This window comes from Natator depressus, chromosome 22, assembly GCF_965152275.1.
Source record: "Natator depressus isolate rNatDep1 chromosome 22, rNatDep2.hap1, whole genome shotgun sequence".
NCBI classification, from domain to species: domain Eukaryota; kingdom Metazoa; phylum Chordata; order Testudines; family Cheloniidae; genus Natator; species Natator depressus.
In genome coordinates, this window is record NC_134255.1 from 1,622,691 (window position 1) to 1,647,095 (window position 24,405).

At 47.8% G+C, this 24,405-nt stretch overlaps 1 protein-coding gene across 10 annotated transcripts in view; it reads left to right on the plus strand.

The window, feature by feature from the left end:
• Positions 1–24,405, plus strand: part of PKNOX2 (PBX/knotted 1 homeobox 2) — a 726,589-nt gene that overhangs the window by 432,981 nt on the left and 269,203 nt on the right. For all 10 annotated transcript variants that reach the window (XM_074936677.1, XM_074936676.1, XM_074936667.1 and 7 more), the window contains one exon: positions 22,929–23,068. In XM_074936677.1, coding sequence (XP_074792778.1) covers positions 22,929–23,068 — 140 coding nt within the window. The remainder of the gene's footprint in view (positions 1–22,928; positions 23,069–24,405) is intronic.

Consider the following 24,405-nt stretch of genomic DNA (forward strand, 5'->3'; position numbering starts at 1 on the left):
TGTGCACCATAAGATGCGCGCAAGAATTCTCCTTCAACTCTTTTGCGCTTGACTAGGAACAAAAGAAGTTAGTCACAGATCTGTGCTTCCTTACAGCTGCACTTTCTAAGCCTTCCAAAAAAAGTCCATGAAAAAGTGTACTGCAGCTGTGTGAGGTTTTCTGATAGCGATAAGAACTTTTCACCAGACGCTCTTCTCAGTTAGGGCACTTCTCCATATTTTGTATTTGCCATAGGCTCTTCTCTTCAAAAAAGGGATATTTCCTGGCTAGTTTTCTGCTTCATCTCCAGACACTTTTGGCTGCAGAGCTGTTCAGGAAAAGTCACATTTTTTTTTAAATAGGAACATTATATTTTTCATTTGTCTCATTCATAAAATGACAGAACTAATTTAGCTCAAATTTTTATATTTATAAAAACCTCTCTTTCAGGCAAAGAGCAAGCCTGGACAAGTTGAGCCCAAAAGGTTTGGAAAGGTATGAGCAAATAGAAGGTTAGAGTGCAAATTGTTGCTCAACTTTACCTGTAGAAGGTATCATCGCCACTCCTGCTTTACTTTTACTTCAGTTACTTTAAAGGGAGTCAAAGTTGTTCTGATAGGGAGCATTTAGGGAACTAAAAAAGAAAGGTTTCTTCTGTCTTTCAGGGAAGGTTTTTTAACAGTAAGAGGAAGTGGCAGTGAAACAGACTCCTCAAGGAGGGGGTTGAGATATCATCATTTCAGAGATTCAGGAGCAGGTTAAATGCAGTTTCAGTGGAGACATGGTGAGCCATCTTGAAGAGTGCTGAGGGTCGAACTGATGGTCTATGTGATTATTCCTGTTATCTATGATTACATTAATTCTCTCCAGACAGCTAATGGAATGTTTCTCCAATGACTTTTAGCATTAGATAATACTGCTGAGGAAAGAATTCTGATTGGTAATGAGGTTTCTACCAAGAGAGCTAATTTTGATTGAATATTATGATTAATGCAATTCACAAGATTTATTTATTTGGAGCACTCACCACTACCCCAAAGGGAAAGTCTCTACCATTATACTTATTTTCCAATGCATTAACTGTTAGAAACAGAGCACCGAGGTTAATTGCCCAAGGTCCATTGGAGTTTCGTGGCAGTCTCAGGAAAAGAGCCCTGATCCCTAAGATGGTAGACTCACGTCTCAACCATTACATCACAGTGTCTCTCATGCAAATTCCTCAACTGTCTATATGTAGGTGTAGTGTAGAATGGTTGAGACTTACCCATCTTTGGAAAGAAACTTGGGAACTACCACTGGAACAGTGTTATATGTACAGAGCATTGGTATTCGACATCTCTTTCTGAAAGGGGAACTAAAGCACAGAAAGGTTGAATGGAACCTAAGACTAAAATGCTATAATTTAGGCACTGACTCTGGAACTGAGTTTTTAGCCCTACCTAGAGTCTGACTTACTGTACTGTGTATTGATCTTTGCAGCACATTTCCCAACACTGGAGTGAAGGTGTCCATGCTGTACATACATGCATAGCTAAATTAGCTGCATAGACATAGTTGCCAAGCTTTGTGTGACATTTTATGCAAATTATTGAATTGACTGATTTGCCTATTTCTGACTGATTTGCATATTGCCATAAACTTTGGCTTAAAAAACATTCTGTGGATGTAGTGCTCATGCAGCACTTGTGAATGAATCCCTCTGCTTATCTACAAAGCAACATCAGATCAAGCTTCCCCCACATACTGGCCTGCCAGCTTGCAAAACACTGATCTGGGGGGAATCTCTAGGGATCACAGAGGAAGTTCAATCCCCATGGCCCAGGTCATTCTTGGTCTCTCTGCTTAGTCTGCCAACTAGTGCGAAGAGTGTTGGTGAGTTTGTGCTGTGGGAATTTTAGCTAAGGGATAATGCACGTTAGCATAGAGATGATAGCAGGCTCATAAACCTCAATGCGTGTCTAGGCACTAGCCTGGGACAAAGTCACACTGTAAGTGTGGGTTACACAAGCACATAATTTGGGCTATTTCTTCTGAAAGCCAATATGGGGAAGCAGAAGAGACTTGAGTCTATCGTATTAGAGAGCTGGGCTCTTAACCTGCTCTGTATGCAATTGCCGTTTCCACTCTTAGTGATCCGAGCTGTAAAATGGGTACATGGGATTTGCTTTCCAAAAGGTTAGGGATGAGGACTTAGAGCCTGATTTTTTCAAGGTATTTTGGCACCTGAAGATGCAGGTAGGTGCCAAGTGGTATTTTCAAAAGTATCTTGGCTCTTGACTCAGAACTTAGGATTTTTAAAAGATTTAAGCACCTATTAGGTGCCTTCCTGAATCTTTAGGTGCCTAAATATCTTTTAAAAGTCCAGCACTTGTTAATAAGGGTAGGGGTGTGCACAGAAAAATTAAGAACAGTCACTAGAAGAGTTGGATTGAGTTGAGAATTCTGCCTTGTAGCTCAGTTCACCTGTCCCAAGGCGGCTGTACATGAGTAAGACACTTTCTAAGTCTGGTTTGCAGTACTTCCCAGGGCAGTGGCCCTTTGTAACCACCACTGCTGTTTTCCAACAGGAAAGACTCCTCATTACTAGTGCCAGAATGGGCAAGAGGCTAACCCTACTACTTCTCATAGAACTAGGACTTCTAGGCACATGGTCTGAAGTGCTTCCCCACACACAGAAAGTATCACGTGGACTGGAGCCTGTATCATTGCCTGAGGGGAGTGAATACCTGTGCACAACCATTAACAAAAATAACCACACACTAGCATATTGTACATTTGCATACTCTTTCATATATTTGCAAGAACTCAGGCACAAACAAACAAAATGATGAGATTTCCCATTTTCAAGTTATGCTGCAGCAAACACCCACAGAGAGCTGTAAAGGTGCACACTTAGGCTGCGTCTACATTTGATAAGTGCCATATATTATATATAGAATCAGAAGATTAGGGTTGGAAGAGATCTCAGGAGGTCATCCAGTCCAACCCCCTGCTCGAAGCAGGACCAAACCAAACGAAATGTATTGAGTAGTTCAGCTTTTTCCACATCTGTCACTATGTTGCCTCCCCCATTCAGTAAGGATCCCACACTTTCCCTGACCACCTTCTTGTTGCTAACATACCTGTAGAAACCCTTCTTGTTACCCTTCACAACCCTTGCTAGCTGCAACTCCATTTGTGCTTTGGCCTTCCTGATTACTCCCCTGCATGCTTGAGCAATATTTTTATACTTCTCCTTAGTCATCTGTCCAAGTTTCCACTTCTTGTAAGCTTCCTTTTTGTGTTTAAGCTCACCTAAGATTTCTCTGTTAACCTAAGCTGGTCGCCTTACATATTTGCTATTCTTTTTGCACGTTGGGATGGTTTGTTCCTGCGACCTCTTTATAATACAGCCAGCTCTTCTGGACTCCTTTCCTCCTCATATTAGGCTCCCAGGGGTTCCTGCCCATCAGTTCCCTGAGGGAGTCAAAGTCTGCTTTTCTGAAGTCCAGGGTCCATATTCTGCTGCTCTCCTTTCTTCCTTTTGTCAGGATCCTGAACTGAACCATCTCATGGTCACTGCTGCCCAGGCTGCCATCCACTTCTATTTCCCCTACCAATTCTTCCCTGTTTGTGAGCAGCAGGTCAAGAGGAGCACGGCCCCTAGTTGGTTCCTCCAGCACTTACACCAGGAAGTTGTCCCCAGCATTCTCCAAAAACTTCCTGGATTGTCTGGGCACTGCTGTATTGTTCTCCCAGCAGACATCAGGGTGGTTGAAGTCCCCCATGAGAACCAGGGCCTGTGATCCAGAAACTTTTGTTAGTTGTCCAAAGAAAGCCTCATCTACCTCCTCCCCCTGGTCTGGTGGTCTATAGCAGATGCCCACCATGACATCACCCTTTTTCCTCTTGCCTCTAAACTTAACCCAAAGACTCTCAACAGGCTTTTCTCCAGTTTCATTCTGGAGCTCTGAGCAATCATACTGCTCTCTTACATGCAGTGCAACTCCTCCACCCTTTCTCCCCCGCCTCTCCTTCCTGAACAGTTTCTGCCCATCCATGACAGTGCTCCAGTCATATGAGTTACCCCACCAAGTGTCTGTTATTCCAAGCACATCATAGTTCCTTGACTGTGCCAGGACTTCCAATTCTTCCTGCTTGTTTCCCAGGCTTCTTGTGTTCATGCACAGGCACCTAAGATAACTATCGAATTGCCTTGCTTTCTCAGTATGAATCAGGAGGCCTCTTGTGTTGCACCCTCCCCCTTGTGTTTCCTCCCAGTATCCCCCTTACCTCAGGGCTTAGATCTGCAGTGACCTGCTCAAGATCATTCTTAGCAGTATCATTGGTGCCCACGTGGAGAAGTAGGAAGGGGTAGCAGTCCAAGGGCTAGATCAGTCTTGGCAGACACTCCGTCACATCCTGAATTCTAGCTCCAGGCAAGCAGCACACTTCTTGAGTTTCCTGGTCTGGACAGCAGATGGATAACTCCGTCCCCCTTAGGAAGGACTCCCCGACCACCACCACCTGTCTCCTCCTCTTGGGAGTGGTGGTCACGGAACCCCCATCCCTAAGACAATGAATCCCATGCCTTCTGGTCGATGAGGTCGCCTTCTGATCCCTTCCCTCAGATGACTCTTCCAAACAATTCTCTGCCATAGTATCTGTGCAGAGAGCCTGAAAATAGTTTCTTACCTCTGTCTGCATTGGGAGTACATGGGTTCTCCTCTTTCTTCTTCTGGAGGTCACATGCTGCCAATTTTCTTCCCCATTCTGCACTGCCCTCTGATTCTTCAGCATGCTGTGCCTGCAGTACCAAATGCTGACTTCTATCCAGAAAGTCGTCAGGGGTCAGTCTTGGTGCCAGTTTTGTTCAACATTTTCATTAATGATCTGGATGATGGGATAAATTGCACCCACAGAAAGTCCACAGATGACACTAAGCTGGGGGAGGGTAGATACGGTGGAGGGTAGGGATAGGGTCCAGAGTGACCTAGACAAATTGGAGGATTGGGCCAAAGGAAGTCTGATGAGATTCAACAAGGACAAGTGCAGAGTCCTGCACTTAGGACGGAAGAATCCCAGGCGCTGCTACAGGCTGCGGACGAACTGGCTAAGTGGCAGTTCTGCAGAAAAGGGCCTGGGGATTACAGTGGACAAAAAGCTTGGTATGAGTCAGTGTGCCCTTGTTGCCAAGAAGGTAAATGGCATATTGGGCTGCATTAGTAGGAACATTACAAGTAGATCGAGGGAAGTGATTATTCCCCTCTATAACTGAGGCCAGTTTTGCATCCAGTTTTGGGCCCCCCACTACAGAAAGAATGTGGACAAGTTGGAGAGAGTCCAGCGGATGGCAACAAAAATGATTAGGGGGCTGGAGCACATGACTTATGAGGAGAGGCTGAGGGAACTGGGCTTATTTAATCTGCAGAAGAGAAGAGTGAGGGGGGATTTGATAGCAGCCTTCAACTACCTGAAGGGGGTTTCCAAAGAGGCAGGAGCTCGGCTGTTCTTAGTAGTGGCAGATGACAGAACAAGGAGCAATGGTCTCATGTTGCAGTGGGGGAGGTCTAGGTTGGATATTAGGAAAAACTAGTTCACTAGGAGGGTGGTGAAGCACTGGAATGGGTTACCTAGGGAGGTGGTGGAATCTCCATCCTAAGAGGTTTTTAAGGCCCAGCTTGACAAAGCCCTGGCTGAGATGATTTAGTTGGGGTTGGTCCTGCTTTGAGCAGGGGGTTGGACTAGATGACCTCCTGAGGTCTCTTCCAACCCTAATCTTCTATGATTCTATGAAATCAAGGATCCAAAATATACGTCAACTTCTTTTTCTGGTAAAAAGTATGTTGTCTGTCCTTAGGGAGGAACTAGAAAAATCCCAAGGCAGATCAAGGAAATTCTGAAAAAGTGTGGATATTGAAGAGAAGAAGGGAGACATATTTTTGCAGTCTGGGTTATGTGGGTTTGGATCGTCTAAAGGAGAAGTCAGAGGAATAGAAGATTACCTTGGAATGTTGCAGTGCCAGGCTTATATGAACACTTTCCCATTGCTTTTTGATTCCAATACTCTGTATTGGACCTCATTCTGCTGGATATAAATGAATTGGTCACTGAACTAAAAATTAGTGGTTGCCTAGCTGCAAGCAGAACACAGACCCACTCAGTACTAAATACTTGGTGATTGAAAAGAGCTAGTTTCCAAAAGCTAAAGGTAAGTGTGAGCAAAATTGACAAGGCGAAAAAAAAGTAAAGAGAAACAAATGGCGCAAGAATTGGGAATTGTTTAAGAACACTTGACTAGATGTCCTAAAAGCTACAATTTCAAAATCTCTGAAGAAGGCTGCATGAGTTTAAAAAAATAAAAATAAAAAAGTCCTAGTTTAGAGGGGAAATGAAGCAGCAACAACAAAGTAAAAGTCATTCTATGACAAATGGAAAAAAGATGAAGATGACAACACAGTATATATTGGAAGTTAAGAAATGCCAGCAATTGATAAGAGAAATTAAAGAAAAATCCATAGGTAGTAGAGTTGTGGAAAATAAGAGTTTTATACAAATGTTGCAGGAAAGAAAACTGAAACAGCATCTATAAAAGTTAAACATGTGGACCAGAGAGCTTTGTGGGAGCTAGTTGAGGAGATCTCTGAACTGTTAAGTTTTAATAAATTTTAGAATGCTGGGGAAATTCCAGGAGAGAGGAAGAAAAATATATATCAGTATTTAAAAAGAATAAAGGTAATGATAAACTAGTTCACCTGACATGGATTCTGGGCCAAATAATGTCATGACTGAGATGGGACTCAATCAATAAGGAACTAATAGATGATGAAATAATTAATGCCAATCAAACTGTTTTCAAGGAAAATAAGACTTGTCAAGCAAACCTGATATTCTTTAATGAGATCACAAGTCTGGTTGATAGAGGTAACTTGTATTGACTTAATGTACCTGGACTTCTGTTAAGCACTTGCCTTATTACCACGACATTCTTATTAAACATTTTATTACAAAATCAGTATAGCACATATTAGGTAGATTAAACGCTAGCTAACTGGGGGATCTCAAAGTAATTGTTCATGAGGAATCATTGTCCAATGAGAGTTTCTAGTGGGATCCCACAAAGATACATTATCAGCCCATTGATATTAAAATATTAGCAATGATATAAAGAAAAAATAGAAGCACTGCTAGTAAAGTTTGTAGACGATACAAGCCGTAATGAATAATGTTTAGGACAGGTCCATTCCTCAGTGATCTTGATCACTTGGTAGGATGGGCTCATTTGAACAACATGCATTTTAATACAGCTACATGCTAGGTTGTATATCTGAGAAACAAAGATGTGAAACACACTTACAGGCTGGGGAAACTGTATTCTGGAAAGCAGTGACTCTGAAAAGGACACAGAAGTCATGATGGATAACCAAGTGAGTTGTGGAAAATAAGAGTTTTATACAAATATTGCAGGAAAGAAAACTGAAACAGCATCTATAAAAGTTAAACATGTGGACCAGTGTGAAGTGGTAGACAAAAGAGCCCAGCAATCCTTGTGTGTGTGTGTGTGTGTGTGTGTGTGTGTGTGTGTGTGTGTGTGTGTAAGCATTGAGTAGGAGTAATAAAGTACATGCCATTGATGCATATGATACTGGCCCAAGTATGCTGGAATATTGTGTCCTGTGTGGGTGAGGTTCTGTGGCCTTCAATGTGCAGGAGGTCAGACTAGATGATCACGATGGTCCCTTCTAACCTTAAAGTCTGCGAGGTCCTATGTCCACACTTCAAAAAGAATGTTGACAAAATTGAAATGATTCAAGAGAAGATTTAGGGCTTGTTTACATGGTGGTTTAGTGGATACTGGAGGGCTGTAAAATTTTAGTCCACACTAGTGTGTCGTGCACTAACCAGCCCATGTGGACTCTGCTGACATGCACTAAAAGTACTTCACTGAGTGCTTGCTCGTGTCGATTCCATTCTAGGTGTGCGTGCACCCACGTGCGCAGTTGTCGATGACTTTTGCTTTAGTGGTATCCGTAGGGCCGGCTGTGGCGGCTCTGGAGAGCCACGCTCATGGTGCAATATATCTGGTGCTGCCAGCCCTGCGCCCTCTCAGTTACTTGTTACCGCCCATGGGGGTTAGTCGGAGTGCTTCTCTCCCTTCCTTCGCAAGTGGTTAGCGCTTTTTCTTGCCTCATTAAGAGCCATTCCGCCTTAGGGCTTTGTAAATAGTTGTAATTGTCCTTAATAGTTATAGTTGTAGATAGTTAGTACTTAGAGTCCCAGTGGGACTTTGGCCCCAGTGGGGCATGCCTCCATCCCCTGGGTTCAAGCCCTGTATGGACTAACAGGTCCATGCCTGTTAGTGATCCCCATGGCAGCTGTCTCAAGTGCTTGGGCAAATCTCACATCAAGGGGAAACATAGAATATCAGAGTTGGAAGGGACCTCTGGAGGTCATCTAGTCCAACCCCCTGCCCAGAGCAGGACCAATCCCCAACTAAATCATCCCAGCCAGGGCTTTGTCAAGCCTGACCTTAAAAACCTCAAAGGAAGGGGATTCCACCACCTCCCTAGGTAACGCATTCCAGTGTTTCACCACCCTCCTAGTGAAAAAGTTTTTCCTAATATCCAACCTAAATCTCCCCCACTGCAACTTGAGACCATTACTCCTTGTCCTGTCATCTGCTATCACTGAGAATAGTCTAGATCCATCCTCTTTGGATCCACCTTTCAGGTAGTTAAAAACAGCTATCAAATCCCCCCTCATTCTTCTCTTCTGTAGACTAAACAATCCCAGTTCCCTCAGCCTCTCCTCATAACTCATGTGTTCCAGACCCCTAATCATTTTTGTTGCCCTTCGCTGGACTCTCTCCAATTTTTCCACATCCTTCTTGTAGCGTGGGGCCCAAAACTGGACACAGTACTCCAGATGAGGCCTCACCAATGTCGAATAGAGGGGAACGATCACGTCCCTCGATCTGCTGGCAATGCCCCTACTTATACACCCCAAAATGCCATTGGCCTTCTTGGCAACAAGGGCACACTGCTGACTCATATCCAGCTTCTCGTCCACTGTAACCCCTAGGTCCTTTTCTGCAGAACTGCTGCCTAGCCATTCGGTCCCTAGTCTGTAGCTGTGCATTGGGTTCTTCCGTCCTAAGTGCAGGACCCTGCACTTATCCTTATTGAACCGCATCAGGTTTCTTTTGGCCCAATCCTCCAATTTGTCTAGGTCCTTCTGTATCCTATCCCTCCCCTCCAGTGTATCTACCACTCCTCCCAGTTTAGTATCATCTGCAAATTTGCTGAGAGTGCAATCCACACCATCCTCCAGATCATTTATGAAGATATTGAACAAAACCGGCCCCAGGACCGACCCCTGGGGCACTCCACTTGACACCGGCTGCCAACTAGACATGGAGCCATTGATCTCTACCCGTTGAGCCCGACAATCTAGCCAACTTTCTACCCACCTTATAGTGCATTCATCCAGCCCATACTTCTTTAACTTGCTGACAAGAATACTGTGGGAGACCGTGTCAAAAGCTTTGCTAAAGTCAAGAAACAATACATCCACTGCTTTCCCTTCATCCACAGAATCAGTAATCTCATCATAGAAGGCAATTAGATTAGTCAGGCATGACCTACCCTTGGTGAATCCATGCTGACTGTTCCTGATCACTTTCCTCTCATGTAAGTGCTTCAGGATTGATTCTTTGAGGACCTGCTCCATGATTTTTCCAGGGACTGAGGTGAGGCTGACTGGCCTGTAGTTCCCAGGATCCTCCTCCTTCCCTTTTTTAAAGATGGGCACTACATTAGCCTTTTTCCAGTCATCTGGGACTTCCCCCGTTCGCCACGAGTTTTCAAAGATAATGGCCAATGGCTCTGCAATCACATCCGCCAATTCCTTTAGCACTCTCGGATGCAACTCTTCCGGCCCCATGGACTTGTGCTTGTCCAGCTTTTCTAAATAGTCCCTAACCACCTCTTTCTCCACAGAGGGCTGGCCATCTACTCCCCATGTTGCGATGCCCAGCGCAGCAGTCTGGAAGCTGTCCTTGTTAGTGAAGACAGAGGCAAAAAAATCATTGAGTACATTAGCTTTTTCCACATCCTCTGTCACGAGGTTGCCTCCCTCATTCAGTAAGGGGCCCACACTTTCCTTGGCTTTCTTCTTGTTGCAAACATACCTGAAGAAACCCTTCTTGTTACTCTTAACATCTCTTGCTAGCTGCAACTCCCGGTGTGATTTAGCCTTCCTGATTTCACTCCTACATGCCCGAGCAATATTTTTGTACTCATCCCTGGTCATTTGTCCAGTCTTCCACTTCTTGTAAGCTTCTTTTTTGTGGTTAAGATCAGCAAGGATTTCACTGTTAAGCCAAGCCGGTCGCCTGCCATATTTACTATTCTTTCTACACATTGGGATGGTTTGTCCCTGTAACCACAATAAGGATTCTTTCAAATACAGCCAGCTGTCCTGGACTCCTTTCCCCTTCATGTTAGTCCCCCAGGGGATCCTACCCATCTGCTCTCTGAGGGAGTCGAAGTCTGCTTTCCTGAAGTCCAGGGTCCGTATTCTGCTGCTTTCCTTTCTTCCTTGTGTCAGGATCCTGAACTCGACCATCTCATGGTCACTGCCTCCCAGGTTCCCATCCACTTTTGCTTCCCCTCCTAATTCTTCCCCAAAAATGCCGCATTTGTAAGAACTTTCAGCCATGAACTCAGAAGGAGCGGGATATCTGTCTCTGAACTCTCCTAATGGAGTCAGCCCTTTGTCTGGCATCCGAGCCCTCCCACCAAGAATCAGCAAGTACCTCGGCATTGGTGTGTAGTGCACCCCCGGCACTGGGCTCCACCCAGCACCAATCAACATCTCTGGTGCCTAAGGAGAAGGCGCAGAAGCACGGCTCCCTGACACCAGACAAAAAGTCCCAAGGCTCTTTGGGCAAGGGACCTAGTTCAGCCCACCTGGCCACTCTGGAGTTGCAAGTGCACGCCTCTCCAGCTGGGGCTCTGAGCCCCTCGAAAGTTCCGTCATCGACTCAGGCAGGGGGAGCGAGTTATATGGGCCATGGTGCCTGGGCTCCAGCAATATTCAGGGCCCAGGGGCCCGGCTCCACCAATATCTGGGGCCAGGTCTCTCCCCTGGCCCCACCTACCACCCCCGCGCGCCTCCCCCAAGTGTCCCCCAACCCCAACTTGCTGCCCCCACGTGCCTCCCCCAGGCCCCAGAGCATCCCTGCCTCAAGGCAGTGGCTGCCCCCTGCAGCTCCGCGCTGTGCTCTGCTCTGCTGGCTCCCAGTATCAACTGCCCCCCACCCACTAGTGCCAGGGCAGGCTTCCCCTGCTCCTGCCCTTCTGCCTCGGACCCTTCTCTTTTCTGGCGGGACCCTCCACCAGCACAGGCCCTCCCCCGCCCACAGTCACCGCTTCTGCCCCATGATGGGCAAGGGGTAGCCCCACCCCCAGTGAGGCTACAGTGAGGGGCAGTAGCAGGGGAGACAGTGCACATCTGATGGCGACCCCCACCAGCACCCACCACAGGAGAGGTGAGGGGGCTTCCTGGAGGGGATGGGCCCATGAGGGGGCCCATGGAGCCATGGAGCCCGTGCAGTGACAGTGGTGCTAGGTGAGTGTGCTGCCAGGGGAGAGGGGGCCCCTCCCCCGGAGCTCATTGCTGCGGTGGGGAGAAGGCTGGTGGGAGTCCTCCTTTCTGGCCCCAGCCCCATTAGCAGCCTACCTGCACCCCAAACTCCTCATCCCCAGCCAGAGCCCTCACCCATTTCACCCCAACCATCTGCCCTAGCTCTGAGCCCCTCCCACACCCCAAACTCCTCATCCCCAGCCCCAAGACAGAGCCCTCATTCCCGCACACCCTAACCCTCGCCCTGAGCCCCTCCCAAACCTCTCATCCCAAGCCTCAAGACAGAGCCTTCATCCCCCCGCACCCTAACCCTCTGCCCTAGCCTTGAGTCCCTCCCACACCCCAAACCCTTCATCACAAGCCCCACCCCAGAGCCCTCACATTTTTACATTTTAAATTAGATAGATAGATAGATATAGGCTTACAAGGCAGGTGTGAGGGGTTGGGACTTGGACCTGTTCTGGGCATCACCAAAAATTATACAAACCTGCTGCCCCGGACTCAGGGGAGTGGTATGTGATCCGAGCCCCTGCTGGCACCAGCACCTGCCCAGGCCTTCCTTGCACGGAGAGAGCAAAGGCCTCCACCAGCACTGTCAACACAGCAGGGGCAGCAGGATGTAGCAAAAGCTCCCCAAGAGGGCAAGCCAGATGCCATGACTCCTCGGGGTTAATGGAGTGTTGACAATCTTCTGAGATGAGACCGTGCTCCCCACCTCAGTGCCGCAAATCCCTGGAGTCACAGCCCAGATCCTCTGAGGCTCACCCCCAGTCTGCAATTGCGGTCACCACCATCCAGGCGCGATTTGCCTAAAGAGTCTCCGTTTTACTGGCACCACATGTCCTCCTATCGGTCGGCCTCTTATCGAAGATCCCCATCACCTCCCACGTGTAAACACTCCCCATCCAGGCTCCGGTCTCCCAGGCGCTGCTACCAATCGCCCCAGTACCAACGCCACTTATCCCTCTCCGGACACCGGTCTCTAACGCAACCATTAGCAGGCACACTCAGGAATCAACGGCTCCTCCATGGTCACCGTAAAGGGACTCCTCCAGTACAGTGGGCCGGGTTAGCCCCTCGCCCAGGTCTCACCAGCGTGATTGGGGCTCCAAGACCCCATCAACTTCAGCACAAAAGTGGCATCAAGGCCAGTGGCCAAACCAGTGGCCTTATTGGGATACATGGGAAATGCCAGTCATGGCAATGTCCCTTTCCCAATGCTCTTCGACTGCTACCTCAGAGCAACAGCAGGCAGCAATAGTATCATTGGCAACATTGGGCTCAGTGCATGCAGATCACTCAGAGGGCAGGGTAGAGGAAGCTCATCCCTAAACTGGACCCAGACTAGGAGGAGTCTAGTCTGTAAAAGAAGCTTATTGGAACATCTCTGAGGGTGAGATTTACCTGCATTTAGTTTCCTACTGTATTAGACTTACACTTTTTTTAGGCGTGTTTTATTTTCTTTTGCTTGGTAACTTACTCCGTTCTGTCTGTTATTATTTGGAACCACTTAAATCCTATTTTTTATACTTATTAATTAACCCAGAGAAAGTAATTAATTCCTGGGGGAGCAAACAGCTGTGCATATCTCTCTATCAGTGTTATAGAGGGCAAACAATTTATGAGTTTATCCTGTGTAAGCTTTATACAGAGTAAAACAGATTTATTTGGGGTTTGGACCCCATTGGGAACTGGTATCTGGGTGTTGGAGAGAGGAGCACTTCTTAAGCTGTTTTCAATTAAGCCTGCAGCTTTTGGGAGACGTGGTTCAGACCTGGGTCTGTGTTTGTAGCAGGCTAGTGTGTCTGGCTCAACAAGGCAGGGTACTGAAGTCCCAAGCTGCCAAGGAAAATGGGCTCAGAGGTAGTCCCAGCACATCAGGTGGCAATCCCAAGTGGGTCTCTGTGACCCAACCCATCACACTGGTGTAGCTGAGCAGGATCTGTGCACACCTGATTGCTTTGAAACACTGGTAGTGGCTTTAAGTGAGTTTTGAGTGTGGTGACTGGAGAACAGACAAAGTGGTTATGGTTTGTTATTTTCTGTTTGTTTATTTCGGGTGAGGGAAATAAGCATAAGAAAGCAGGAAAATGACTACCTGTGAGCAGCTACAAAACTAGAGCTAGCCAGACTGGAAGCAGAAGAGAAGGCAAAGGACCGTGAGTTTCAATTGAGGCTCAAAGAATCAGAGGCAGCCGACTGCACACAGAAGGGCTATGGAAGCAGAGGCAGCCAGGGAGAAAGCTGCTCACAAAAGAGCCATGGAAACCCAGAGGCTAGCCCTGGAGTTAAAAGACCCAGATTGAGGCCCAGAAGCATGAACTGACTGTTATGGAGTGAAAGAGATAAAACCCTCCAACAGCTGGCTCCACTTCCCCAAAAATCCACCAGTGGGAGCAACTATGTCCGCAGTATAATGAATCCAGTGATATTGCCGAATATTTCATCACCTTTGAGAGACTGGGCACCCTCCATGCAATTCCTGATGATCAAAAAATGACTGTTGATGGCAAAATTATCTAGAAGAGCTCTGGACATACTCAATAATATGCCTATTGATGATGCTTCAAACTATGGTAAATTTAAGGAACTGGTTTTAAAATAGTTTCAGATTACACTTGGAACCTACAGGGTTAAATTCAGGACTCTTAAAAGGGGATCTGGATTGAGTAATGTGTCTTATGTAAATGAAATGAGAGATTTATTAGGTAAGTGGGTGAGGGGAAAAGGCATTACAAGCTTTGAAGGAATGTGATTTGGTTACTCAGGAACAATTCCTGATTTTGTGCAGTGATAATGTAAAGCAGTATTTGTGGGACAAAAAGGTGAATGAAGTGGGTGAATTAGCTGGGTTTGCAGACTCTTACAAGCAGTCACAAGCTGCAATTAAACATAAACCAGTGGCAGAGGGGTACAGGGTTGGTGGAAGCAGAATCACTGTTCTACCCCTGGGAAAAAGGAGGCAGGGCGTTCACCTCCCCATTCCCGTTACTCGTCCCAAATCTCTTGTACAAGCAGAGGAGCCCAACTGCTAGACGCACACTGGCCCACCCAGCCCTGTGCTGCCCCCCTGCCCAGTGCCCTGCCCTTAATCCCAGCACCCCCTCACCCAGAGACCTCCCCCACAGATCCCTATGCCCAATGCCCCTGGACTCCCTATGCCCAGCACCCCCCACCCAGAGACCACTCCTGCTGATCTCTCACCACAACTGCACAGCACCCAGCACACCATATCCCCTGCCCAGCTCCTCCACCCACAGATCCCCTACTGTCCAGCACCCCCTTCACAGTCCCACCATCACAGCTGTATGGCACTCCATATTCCTGAGGGAATTCTGCATCAAATTCTCTGCATAATTTTAAAATTCTGCCATTTTTTTTTACAATAAATAAATGTGGAAGCTCCACCATGGCAGTGGGGAGCACAGGCCACTGGCTGCATGGAGGTGGGAGAATACCCTGCAGCCTCCCCCACCCCCCTGGGACAGGGACTTGGCAGTCAAGCTGAATCTGACCCTGACGCAGCACAAGGGCCATGCCTGCCCCAGAAACACCCTGGGGCCCTGCCCCTTTTGCACCAGGCAACTTCTTAAGCGGTTTTCAGTTAAGCCTGAAGATTTTGGGGGGCATGGTTCAGATCTGGGTCTGTGTTTGTAGCAGGCTAGCATGTCTGGCTCAACAAGGCAGGGTAAAGTCCCAAGCTGCCACAGAAAACAGGCTCAGAGGTAGTCCCAGCACATCAGATGGCAGTCCCAAGGGGGTCTCTATGACCCAACATGTCACACATATGCCAGCAGTCTGCTGGGAAGCCCGTCAGGCCACCCCCAATGCCAAGATCTTGGCAGCCTTTCCAATGCAAGGAGAAGGGACACTAACTTCAGAAGATGCCGCCCTTCTTCATCCCGCTCGCCTGAGCGATGTGGGCCTGCTCATTTTGAGGGTGTGCTTGAGAGCGACTCCCCAGTCAGTTCCCCAGATCCTTCCTGCCCTTTCCTGGACCATCTCCACATCCTTCCGTTCAGCTTGGTTAAGGGTAACCTCAGACCACTGGGTCCTGGATATAATATCTCAGGGCTGTACCCTGCAATTTATGGTTGCCCTTCCTCCCCATCCCTCTTCAGGGACCCTTCTCATGAGGAACTCCTCATTCAGGATGTCAAAAAACTCCTGCACCTGCGGGCAGTGGAAGAGGTTTCTCGGAACATGCAAGGAAGAGGATTCTACTCCCGTTATTTCCTAATCCCAAAGGCCAAGCGGGGCCTAAGACGCATCCTGGATCTGCATCGCCTCAACAAGTCTCTCAAGAAGTTGAAGCTCTGCATGGTCTCCCTGGCCTCCATTATCACCTCCCTGGACCCGGGAGACTGGTATGTCGCTCTCGACTTGCAGCCACTTGACTGGGTAAACAAGCAAAGAGATAAGTGAGGACCAAGACTGTGAAGCATGAGAATAGGAAGCAATAGTGTTTCCAGACAGAGACTGCTTGTGGGTGTGTGACAGGGTTGGGACTCACCACCGCAGCACCTCCTGCTGTTCACTCTGGGAATTAGCTCAGTTCATGCTGAGCACCCTCTGCTGGTGGTGTCCCATCCATCTTTCACCCTAGATTGGCATCTCAACCCGTGTTGCTCCCAGCTTGCGGCATCCTCTTCAGGACACTGCCCTCCAGCAATGCCCACTGCTCCAGTCTCACCCCCTTCCAGGGGTTTGGTGTTATCAGCAGTCCTTCTCTTTGCCCCAGCCACAATGGCCAACCACACCCCAACATTTAACCCCTTTTGGCAGGGTCTGGCACAGTCTGTGATGGCCACTCCCAATGGCCAGGTGGAAGTGCAAGGAGGATGGAGGGGACCCAGGCCCACCCTCTACTCTGGGTCCCGACTTAGGGACCCTTTGGCAGCAGCTTTCCTGCCTACCCTCCTTCTCTCTGTTCATCCATCTCTCTCCCTGGGCCATTTCCTCTTCAGCCCCTTTGCACCAGCTAGGCCCTTTTTCTCAGGGCCTGCAGCCTGGCAGGTACCAGGCGGGAGCTCCCTTCTGCTCCCCCAGCCTGCGCTGCGCTGTCCCTGGTGCTACTCTCCTCACACAGGAGACAGACCTTCACCCTCTGAAGACCTGGGAGAAACTGCCTGCTCCTTTCCTGGGCAGCTTTTATATAGGGCCTAGCCTAGCCCTGATTGGCTGGTTGTAATACTGGTCCTTATTGGCTCTTTAACAGGCACTCCCTGATTGGCTGCCGCCTTGCGCAGCTGCTCTGGCCTGTTGTAGCCCAATCTGGCATGGGGGTGGGGCACCGCCCCGCCACAGGGTGAATACACTCCCCCCTTAGAAGGAGATGATGATAAAAGCAGCTATGTGAACTGCCTTAGACGAACAGTCTCACCTGCGGACCCTGGCCTTGTGGGTGCCCAGGAATTCCCCATGCTGGAGCAGCGCCTGCTACGAGCCCTCAAGGAAAAGGCAGGAGGGTCCGGGACTGTCTGTAGCAGAAGGGACATAAGCATGGATTCTTGCTTGGCTGCTGCAAAGCACTTATTTAGTAATGCGTGAAGGCTGGGAGGCTTATTATACTTTGGCAATAAAACTGGTTATACTTATGCACCTGGCGTGGCTTCACTGAGTGTATCCGAGCCCCCACACCCTTCCCCCCTCTTTGTCTTGGATAAAGGCCTGCATCCATTACTGTTATGAACTGGCAAAGGTACCCCTGCTGGCAATTGCGATGGCCCACTTTACTAGGGCGCAGGCATCATCGACAGCCTTCCTGGCACAGGTGCCGATCCAAGAGATCTGTGGGGCTGCTACCTGGTCCTCAGTCCACACTTCCGCATCTCATTACGTGCTCATCCAGCAAGCGTGGAACGATGCTGCCTTTGGCAGAGCAGCACTGCGAGCTGCAAGACCGTGAACTCTGAGCACGCCTCCGAGGGCACTGCTTGTGAGTCCCCTAGACTGGAATCGACATGAGCAAGTACTCAAAGAAAAATGGTTACCTATCTTTCCTAACTGCTGTTCTTCAAGATGTGTTGTTCCTGCCCATTCCATTACCCGTCCTCCTGCCCCTCTGTCAGAGTTGTTGGCGTAGGGCCGACGGCATGGAGAGGCTAAGCCCAGGAGAAATGAAGCAAGCACCACTTGCAGCAGACTTTATCAACCCTGGCCGCGGCGGTGTTAACAGGCCACTACATCTTGAATGGTCTCTTAGAATATGTGTTAACTATGTATGCTAAACAGTCTGTTCCACCTTTTATTTAGCTGTGACACTCTGAGTACCTTTCATGAACCTCAAGGAGAACTCTGTGTAGTTTGAAAGCTTGTCTCTTTCCCCAACAGAAGTTGGCCCAATAAAAGATATTATCTCACCCACCTTGTTTCTTTAATCAGTCATTTCATTCTCTTCAGTACCTGGCTCTAAAGATGGACACAGCAGCAAACCATTGCCTTCCATCAGTCCTGCTTACGTTACCAGAAACCTTCCTAAGTTGTTAGTGTATGGAAATGCCTGTGTTTGTGAGTCAATTTTTCCCTTGACCACTAGCTTTTGGGAAACCAGGGTTTATATTTATAAAAAGGACTTTCTTTAGCGTGTGCTTACGCACAGTGCTGCTCACAATTAAATGCAGTGTGCTGAATTCGCCCCCAAGAGCTTTGTAGATCTGTAACTTCACTGGCCAAACATCTCATCTTTCCCTGGAGTGAAATGCAGCAATTGTCTTTATTAGGGGTATGGAACAGCTTGTGTATGAGGAGAGCTTAATAAGACTGGGACTTTTCAGCTTGGAAAAGAGACAACTAAGGATGGATATGATCGAGGTCTATAAAATCATAACTGGTGTGGATAAAGTAAATAAGGAAGTGTTATTTATTCCTCATAACACAAGAACTAGGAGTCACCAAATGAAATTAATAGGCAGTAAGTTTAAAACAAACACAAGGAAGTATTTTTTTCACACAACGCACAGTCAACCTGTGGAACTCTTTGCCAGAGGATGTTGTGAAAGCCAAGACTATAACGAGGTACAAAAAAGAACTAGATAAATTCATATAGAGGATAGGTCCATCAATGGCTATTAGCCAGGATGGGCAGGGATGGTGTCCCTAGCCTGTTTGCCAGAAGCTGGGAATGGGTGACAGCAGATGGATGTCTGGATGATTACCTGTTCTGTTCATTCCCTCTGGGGCACCTGGCCACTGTCGGTAGACAGGATACCGGGCTAGATGGACCTTTGGTCTGACCCAGTCTGGCCGTTCTTATGTCCCTCTCGGCTGATGCCTCTTTGGAAAGTGAAATGACCGTCTTTATGTATTCAAAATTACATAGCTCTTTCCCCCTCCCCTCCACTTGCACACTGAATAGAAATGTGGTGAAGCAGAGAGATGTCTCCCCGCTCATGCTGACCCTTGACATTAACAGTAAGTATAGGAGACCATTTGCTGCAGAAACACAGATTGTTGTCAAATTGCACTGGATCTGGAGCAATGCAAAATTTTGTGGTCTGCCATAATTTCTCAGGAATTCACCTCCATTTGTATAAAGAAATTGAAGTGCAATGAGTAAAAGGAAGAGACATTCAACAGAGGGAGGAAAATCAAATGAAGGCAAAGGTTCCCCCCCACCAAAACATGTTCAGGAGGAGAGCGGGATTGGAGCAGTTGGTTGGGAAGGGCTAAGGAATTCACACGGCTCTGGAATATTTGTATGGAAGTTAAAGTATATTTCTCTGATTCAGTTGGTAACAGCTGCTGAATTGGACTGTTGTTAATTTTGTGTGACCTTTGGATGAGATTTGAGAGCTGCAGCATTTCCTCTCCTTCAGCAGGGTTAAGGGTTACTGGTGGGTAGCCAGCTGATGACAACAGGAATTGGTGGGAATTATATTTGGAAAAATAAAAGTCTCCAGGACATTGTTAGAAATTCTAATAAGAAATGGCTTGTTCCACATTTCAATCCAGATGCCAATTCCTTCAGGTTTGTACTGTTAAATGTACTGTACTGTTTACAGCTACTTGTTCCCAAAATACTAGACTGGAAATTCAGTGGTTTGTCTGAATCCTGGTTTCTGGTGGAGAGAGAGGCAAATGGGTGGTACAGTGGGGAGGCACCAGATCTGTACACTTTTCCTAATGAAAAGAATGTCTTTGTGTTTTACTACAGGGTGAGGACTATCAGGAAATTCCCTGCCTGGTACCAGAGGCCTTGTTGCCAGCCCCACTGTATTTGAGTCTGTGATTGTCTTTGGAGCTTTAATGACAAAGGGGTGAACTGTGGCTTTGCCATGAGCTGGCAGCGAGGGGCAGGGTGTGGTCATCCTGCCCCTGGAGCAAACCAAGGGGCAGATTGTGGTTCAGAGACACAGCCTCCTCTCTGGATGGGTCCCCACTTACTATGAAGGGGAAATACCCCCATTCCAGATCCAGACCTAGCAGGCCAGTGAATTGGGGTGGAGCCAAGGCTTTGACCACTCCCCACGTAGCCCCATCCACTCTTCCCCACTTGTGCAAGGGAGTGCTGTCCTTCTCATGCTGCTACGTGCAATCCGGCGCAAGGGATTAAGGTTATGCACTCTTACTTCCTTGTGCAGCTTCATCACAAGTGGGGAGGGAGAGCTCAGTGGCTTGAGCATTGGCCTGCTAAACCCAGGGTTGTGACTTCAGTCCTTGAGGGGGCCATTTAGGGATCTGGGGCAAAAACTGGGGATTGGTCCTGCTTTGAGTAGGGGGTTGGACTAGATGGCCTCCTGATGAGGTCACCTCCAACCCTGATATTCTGTGATCAGTTGGGCCACATCTACCCCAGATCAACCATCATTTCTGAAGTGTATGCATCCGATGAAGTGAGCTGTAGCTCACGAAAGCTTATGCTCAAATAAATTGGTTAGTCTCTAAGGTGCCACAAGTACTCCTTTTCTCATTTCTGAAATGTGACATTGCTTTGTGGTAATAAGTGTTTTGTGTTGGTACAGGGTGGGCAAGAGGAGCCTGACCGTTGCAAGTGACAGCTCTTTGCCAGTAAGGGCAGAGTTTATAAGTCAGTTGCTATAGCTCCAGGGTGGGAAGAAATGTGAGCAGATAGGCTCATGCAGCTTGAAAGATCTGATGTGGTCTTTTGCAATACATGTATGCATCTGCAAATAAAAATAGCCTTTTTATGTTTTCTTTTTATTGTTCCGGTCTTTGTTTGCTCCCCTTTCTCCAGGCTTGTCATTCCCCCCCCCCCCAAATGCCAGTCCCTGGCTTTTCATTTTCTTTTTTCCCTTTTGGCACGGGATGGGATGCAATGGAAGAAATGATTTTCACCCCAGTTTTGGCCAGCTCTGGGCTGCAGCACTCACTTACCAGAGCTGGGCTTTCAAAAGCGCTGTGTGGCTCTGACTTACTGAGAAAGCTAGGTAGCCGGGCCCCACACATTGCCTGAATGCTGACTCACGGGGGAGCCTTTGTGTTGGCGACCTCTGTTCTAAGAGACATGCAGCCTGGTGTTTGGTGCAGTTCAGCCAAGGCATTAAAATCAGCTTGTGGTTCCATCCTCACTTCGACTGCTGGCCTGCACCTGGTGTCATTATTTACTCTGCTGCACAGTGGTCAGAAATAGCCCAGCTTTGATGACCTGCCAGTCACATTGTAAAGTTCACCTGATAGGGGTTTTTGGAGAGGGGGCTGAGGGTGCCCTGACTAGAACAATGCAGGGTGGAATAGAGCTTTTGTTGCAGGTAGCTGACTGGCAGAGTGCCTGTCTAAATGATTCATTCCATGCTCTTGGGCTTCCTGTGTTAGGGTGTCTAAACTCTTGGAGAAGTGTTGATTTTTATTATTTACATCAAAATAAATGAACCAATAGTTACTCAGAATAGTAGAGATTAACACAGACTTCGCATGGCTGTAAATGATGATACAAGATGCAAGGCAATGGTGGAACAGGTCTGTTATTCCTGAATTTCCTGCTGTTTTTCATGTCAGACCCTTCCTGTCCTAAAAAGACTTAGGTTGGAATCTCAATAAATTCTCGTTGTGGGGAATAGGACTAAACAGTTTGGCATCTGTCTTTTCTAATGGTTCTGGCATCCTGCAATTCTGTGCTACCCCATGGAATAGCTTCCAAGAAACATATTGACACAGACACACAAACAAAAACACCACAAGGCAATCAAGCACACCGGCACAACCCTCCAAAAATCACACAGACACCAGTGAGATCAGCAAAATCACAGACAAAAAACATATGGTACATGATAACTAGGGCTCTACCAAATTCATGGCCATGAAAAACCCATCATGGACCATGAAATCTGGTGTTTTGTTTGCTTTTACCCTATACTATACAGATTTCACAGGGGAGACCAGCGTTTCTCAAACTGGGGGTCCTGCACAAAAGGGAATTGAGGGGGTTCACAAGGTTATTTTAGGGGGGGGTATAGTATTGCCACCCTTGCTTTTGCACTGCCTTCAGAGCTGGGCGGGCAGAGAGCAGCGGCTGTTGGATGGGTGCCCAGCTCTGAAGGCAGCGCCCCGCCAGCAGCAGCACAGAAGTAAGGGTAGCAGCACCACACCATGGCAGCTGCTGACTGGGTGCCCAGCTCTGCCGCCAGCAGCACCGAAGGGTGACAATACCACACCAGGCCATCCTTCCTTCTGCGCTGCTGCTGGCGGCGGCGCTGCCTTCAGAGCTGGGCTCCCGGCCAGCAGCTGCCGCTCGCCAGCTGCCCAGCTCTGAAGACAGCAGTGCCGCCAGCAGCAGCGCAGAAGTAAGGGTAGCAGAACCACAACCCTCCTACAATAACCTTGCAACCCCCCACAACTCCTTTTTGGGTCAGGGCCCCTACAATTACAACACTGTGAAATTTCCAATTTAAATAGCAGAAATAAAGAAATTTATGATTTTTAAAATCCTATGACTGTTAAATTGATCAAAATGGATCGTGAATTTGGTAGGGCCCGAATGATAACTCTGTAGAGAAAGGAGACAAACATACCCCTTAATCCAGAAAAACTCACACACATGCAAACATGGACTTGCTTGCACAGAGACGCACATATACAGAGGCAGTAACACACACAATTCACACACGTAAACGCACAGACACACACACAGGAACACAGACAAAACATAAGACAGAGACACACCCAGAAACAAGTGAGCAGGACCCAGTGGCACATAAACACAGAGCTACAACCACACACGTACAAGCACCTCGATGGTCACATGTATATGAGGCGATATTGCACACACGCACAGTCACGAACAGAGAAGTGCCCCCCTCTCTTTCACTTACACACAGATCTGGTTTGTTATAAACCCCAGTGCTTTCTTGTCTTGTTTTAACAGATGACTGCCACCGCGCAACAGCCGGCTAAGGCACAGCCAGGGCACATCACAACACCCTCGGGAGCAGCCAATACCCCAGTCCCCAGCACTCCTATTGACCCTCAGGCACAGCTGGAGGCTGACAAGCGAGCTGTCTACAGGTACAGAGAAACTACTGCCAGGCTGCTCTTTAATGTTCCTTCCCATCACTGGAGTGGCATGTTGAGCTATTACTGCAATCTGGCCTGGGGCTAACATGTCAGCAGGAGTCTGCAGAGAGGCATTTGCTTAGGTGTCCTTGTCAATAGATTTTTCAGGAGGCAGCTTTCAGTTCACGTTAAACTAGGTGAGACCCATGTTCCGGAAGAAAGAGCTCTGCTCTCTTTGTTAGAGACCTTAAAGGTACCCACACACCATTGTGCGGAACAATATGCGGGAGAAAGTGACCCCAGTGCACCTGGGATGCTAGAGATCAGAAACAATTAATATGTGATGGGAGATATTAGGATGAAATGCTCAATGGATACTGGGGAGTTCTGAATTCCTTCTGTTACTTTCCCTTCCTAATTTGTTTGGCTTCTCACCTGGTACATCACTGGTTTAAAGTACCATGGGATTCAGTTATCATTGCTTTTTTAAAGGCGACTGTCCGGATACCGGGATACTATCTGATGTCTGTTTGGTTGCCTCTGTGACTTTAGTGGTCAGCCAGACCTGCCCTCACGGTGGGCTCACCCTGCTGTCCAAGCCCCACCTGGACGGTGGGCTCATACTAGCAGTAATCACCACATCTCAGGGCAGAGAGCTAGCCTACATGATAAACCATGTAATCATCCACAGCAGGGGGCTCATCCTCTCCTTAACCCCTCAGCCATCACAACAGGGTGGCCTTTGCATTGACCTGTGGGTGTAATTTCCCATCCCTGGCCTCATGTGTAGACACAAGAGGATGAGGAGAACATTTGCTCTTTAGAACTATAAATTGTCTGTATTGTTAACTGCTAAACACAGATGAGAAAACAGGAGTGCTGCTGAGCAGCGATCCCTGCATTGATACTGTAGGCTCAAGGGGACCTGGGGATTCCTGCTTCTTCATCTGGCACTTTACACCTGGCTTTATTTCCTCTTTGATCCAAGGGAAAGATTCTGCCGGTTCAGCTTTCAGTGCGTCTGGCCCCCTACTCAACTGGCTGGCATACTGGACAATGGGTGCTCCTTGGGGAAAAGATTGAGAGCTGGATTCTGCCCTGCTTGGTCCCTGAGTCAGTCATTTATCTCTGTGAAAAGTAGGTGACTATCAGACCAGAATGGCAGCATTCTGTCCCTGCGTTGCTCAGGTGTATGGAAGGGCAACCGAGGCCTGGAAACTGAGGAACGTTTCTGGTGAAGTGTCTGTAGCTGTGTAAAAGCTCAAGTGCGTTCTTTTTGTGGGCATTGAAGTAGACTAAGCAGCTAGGTAAAGTGTGTGTCATCTCACTCTCTAGTGACTGGTGAGCAT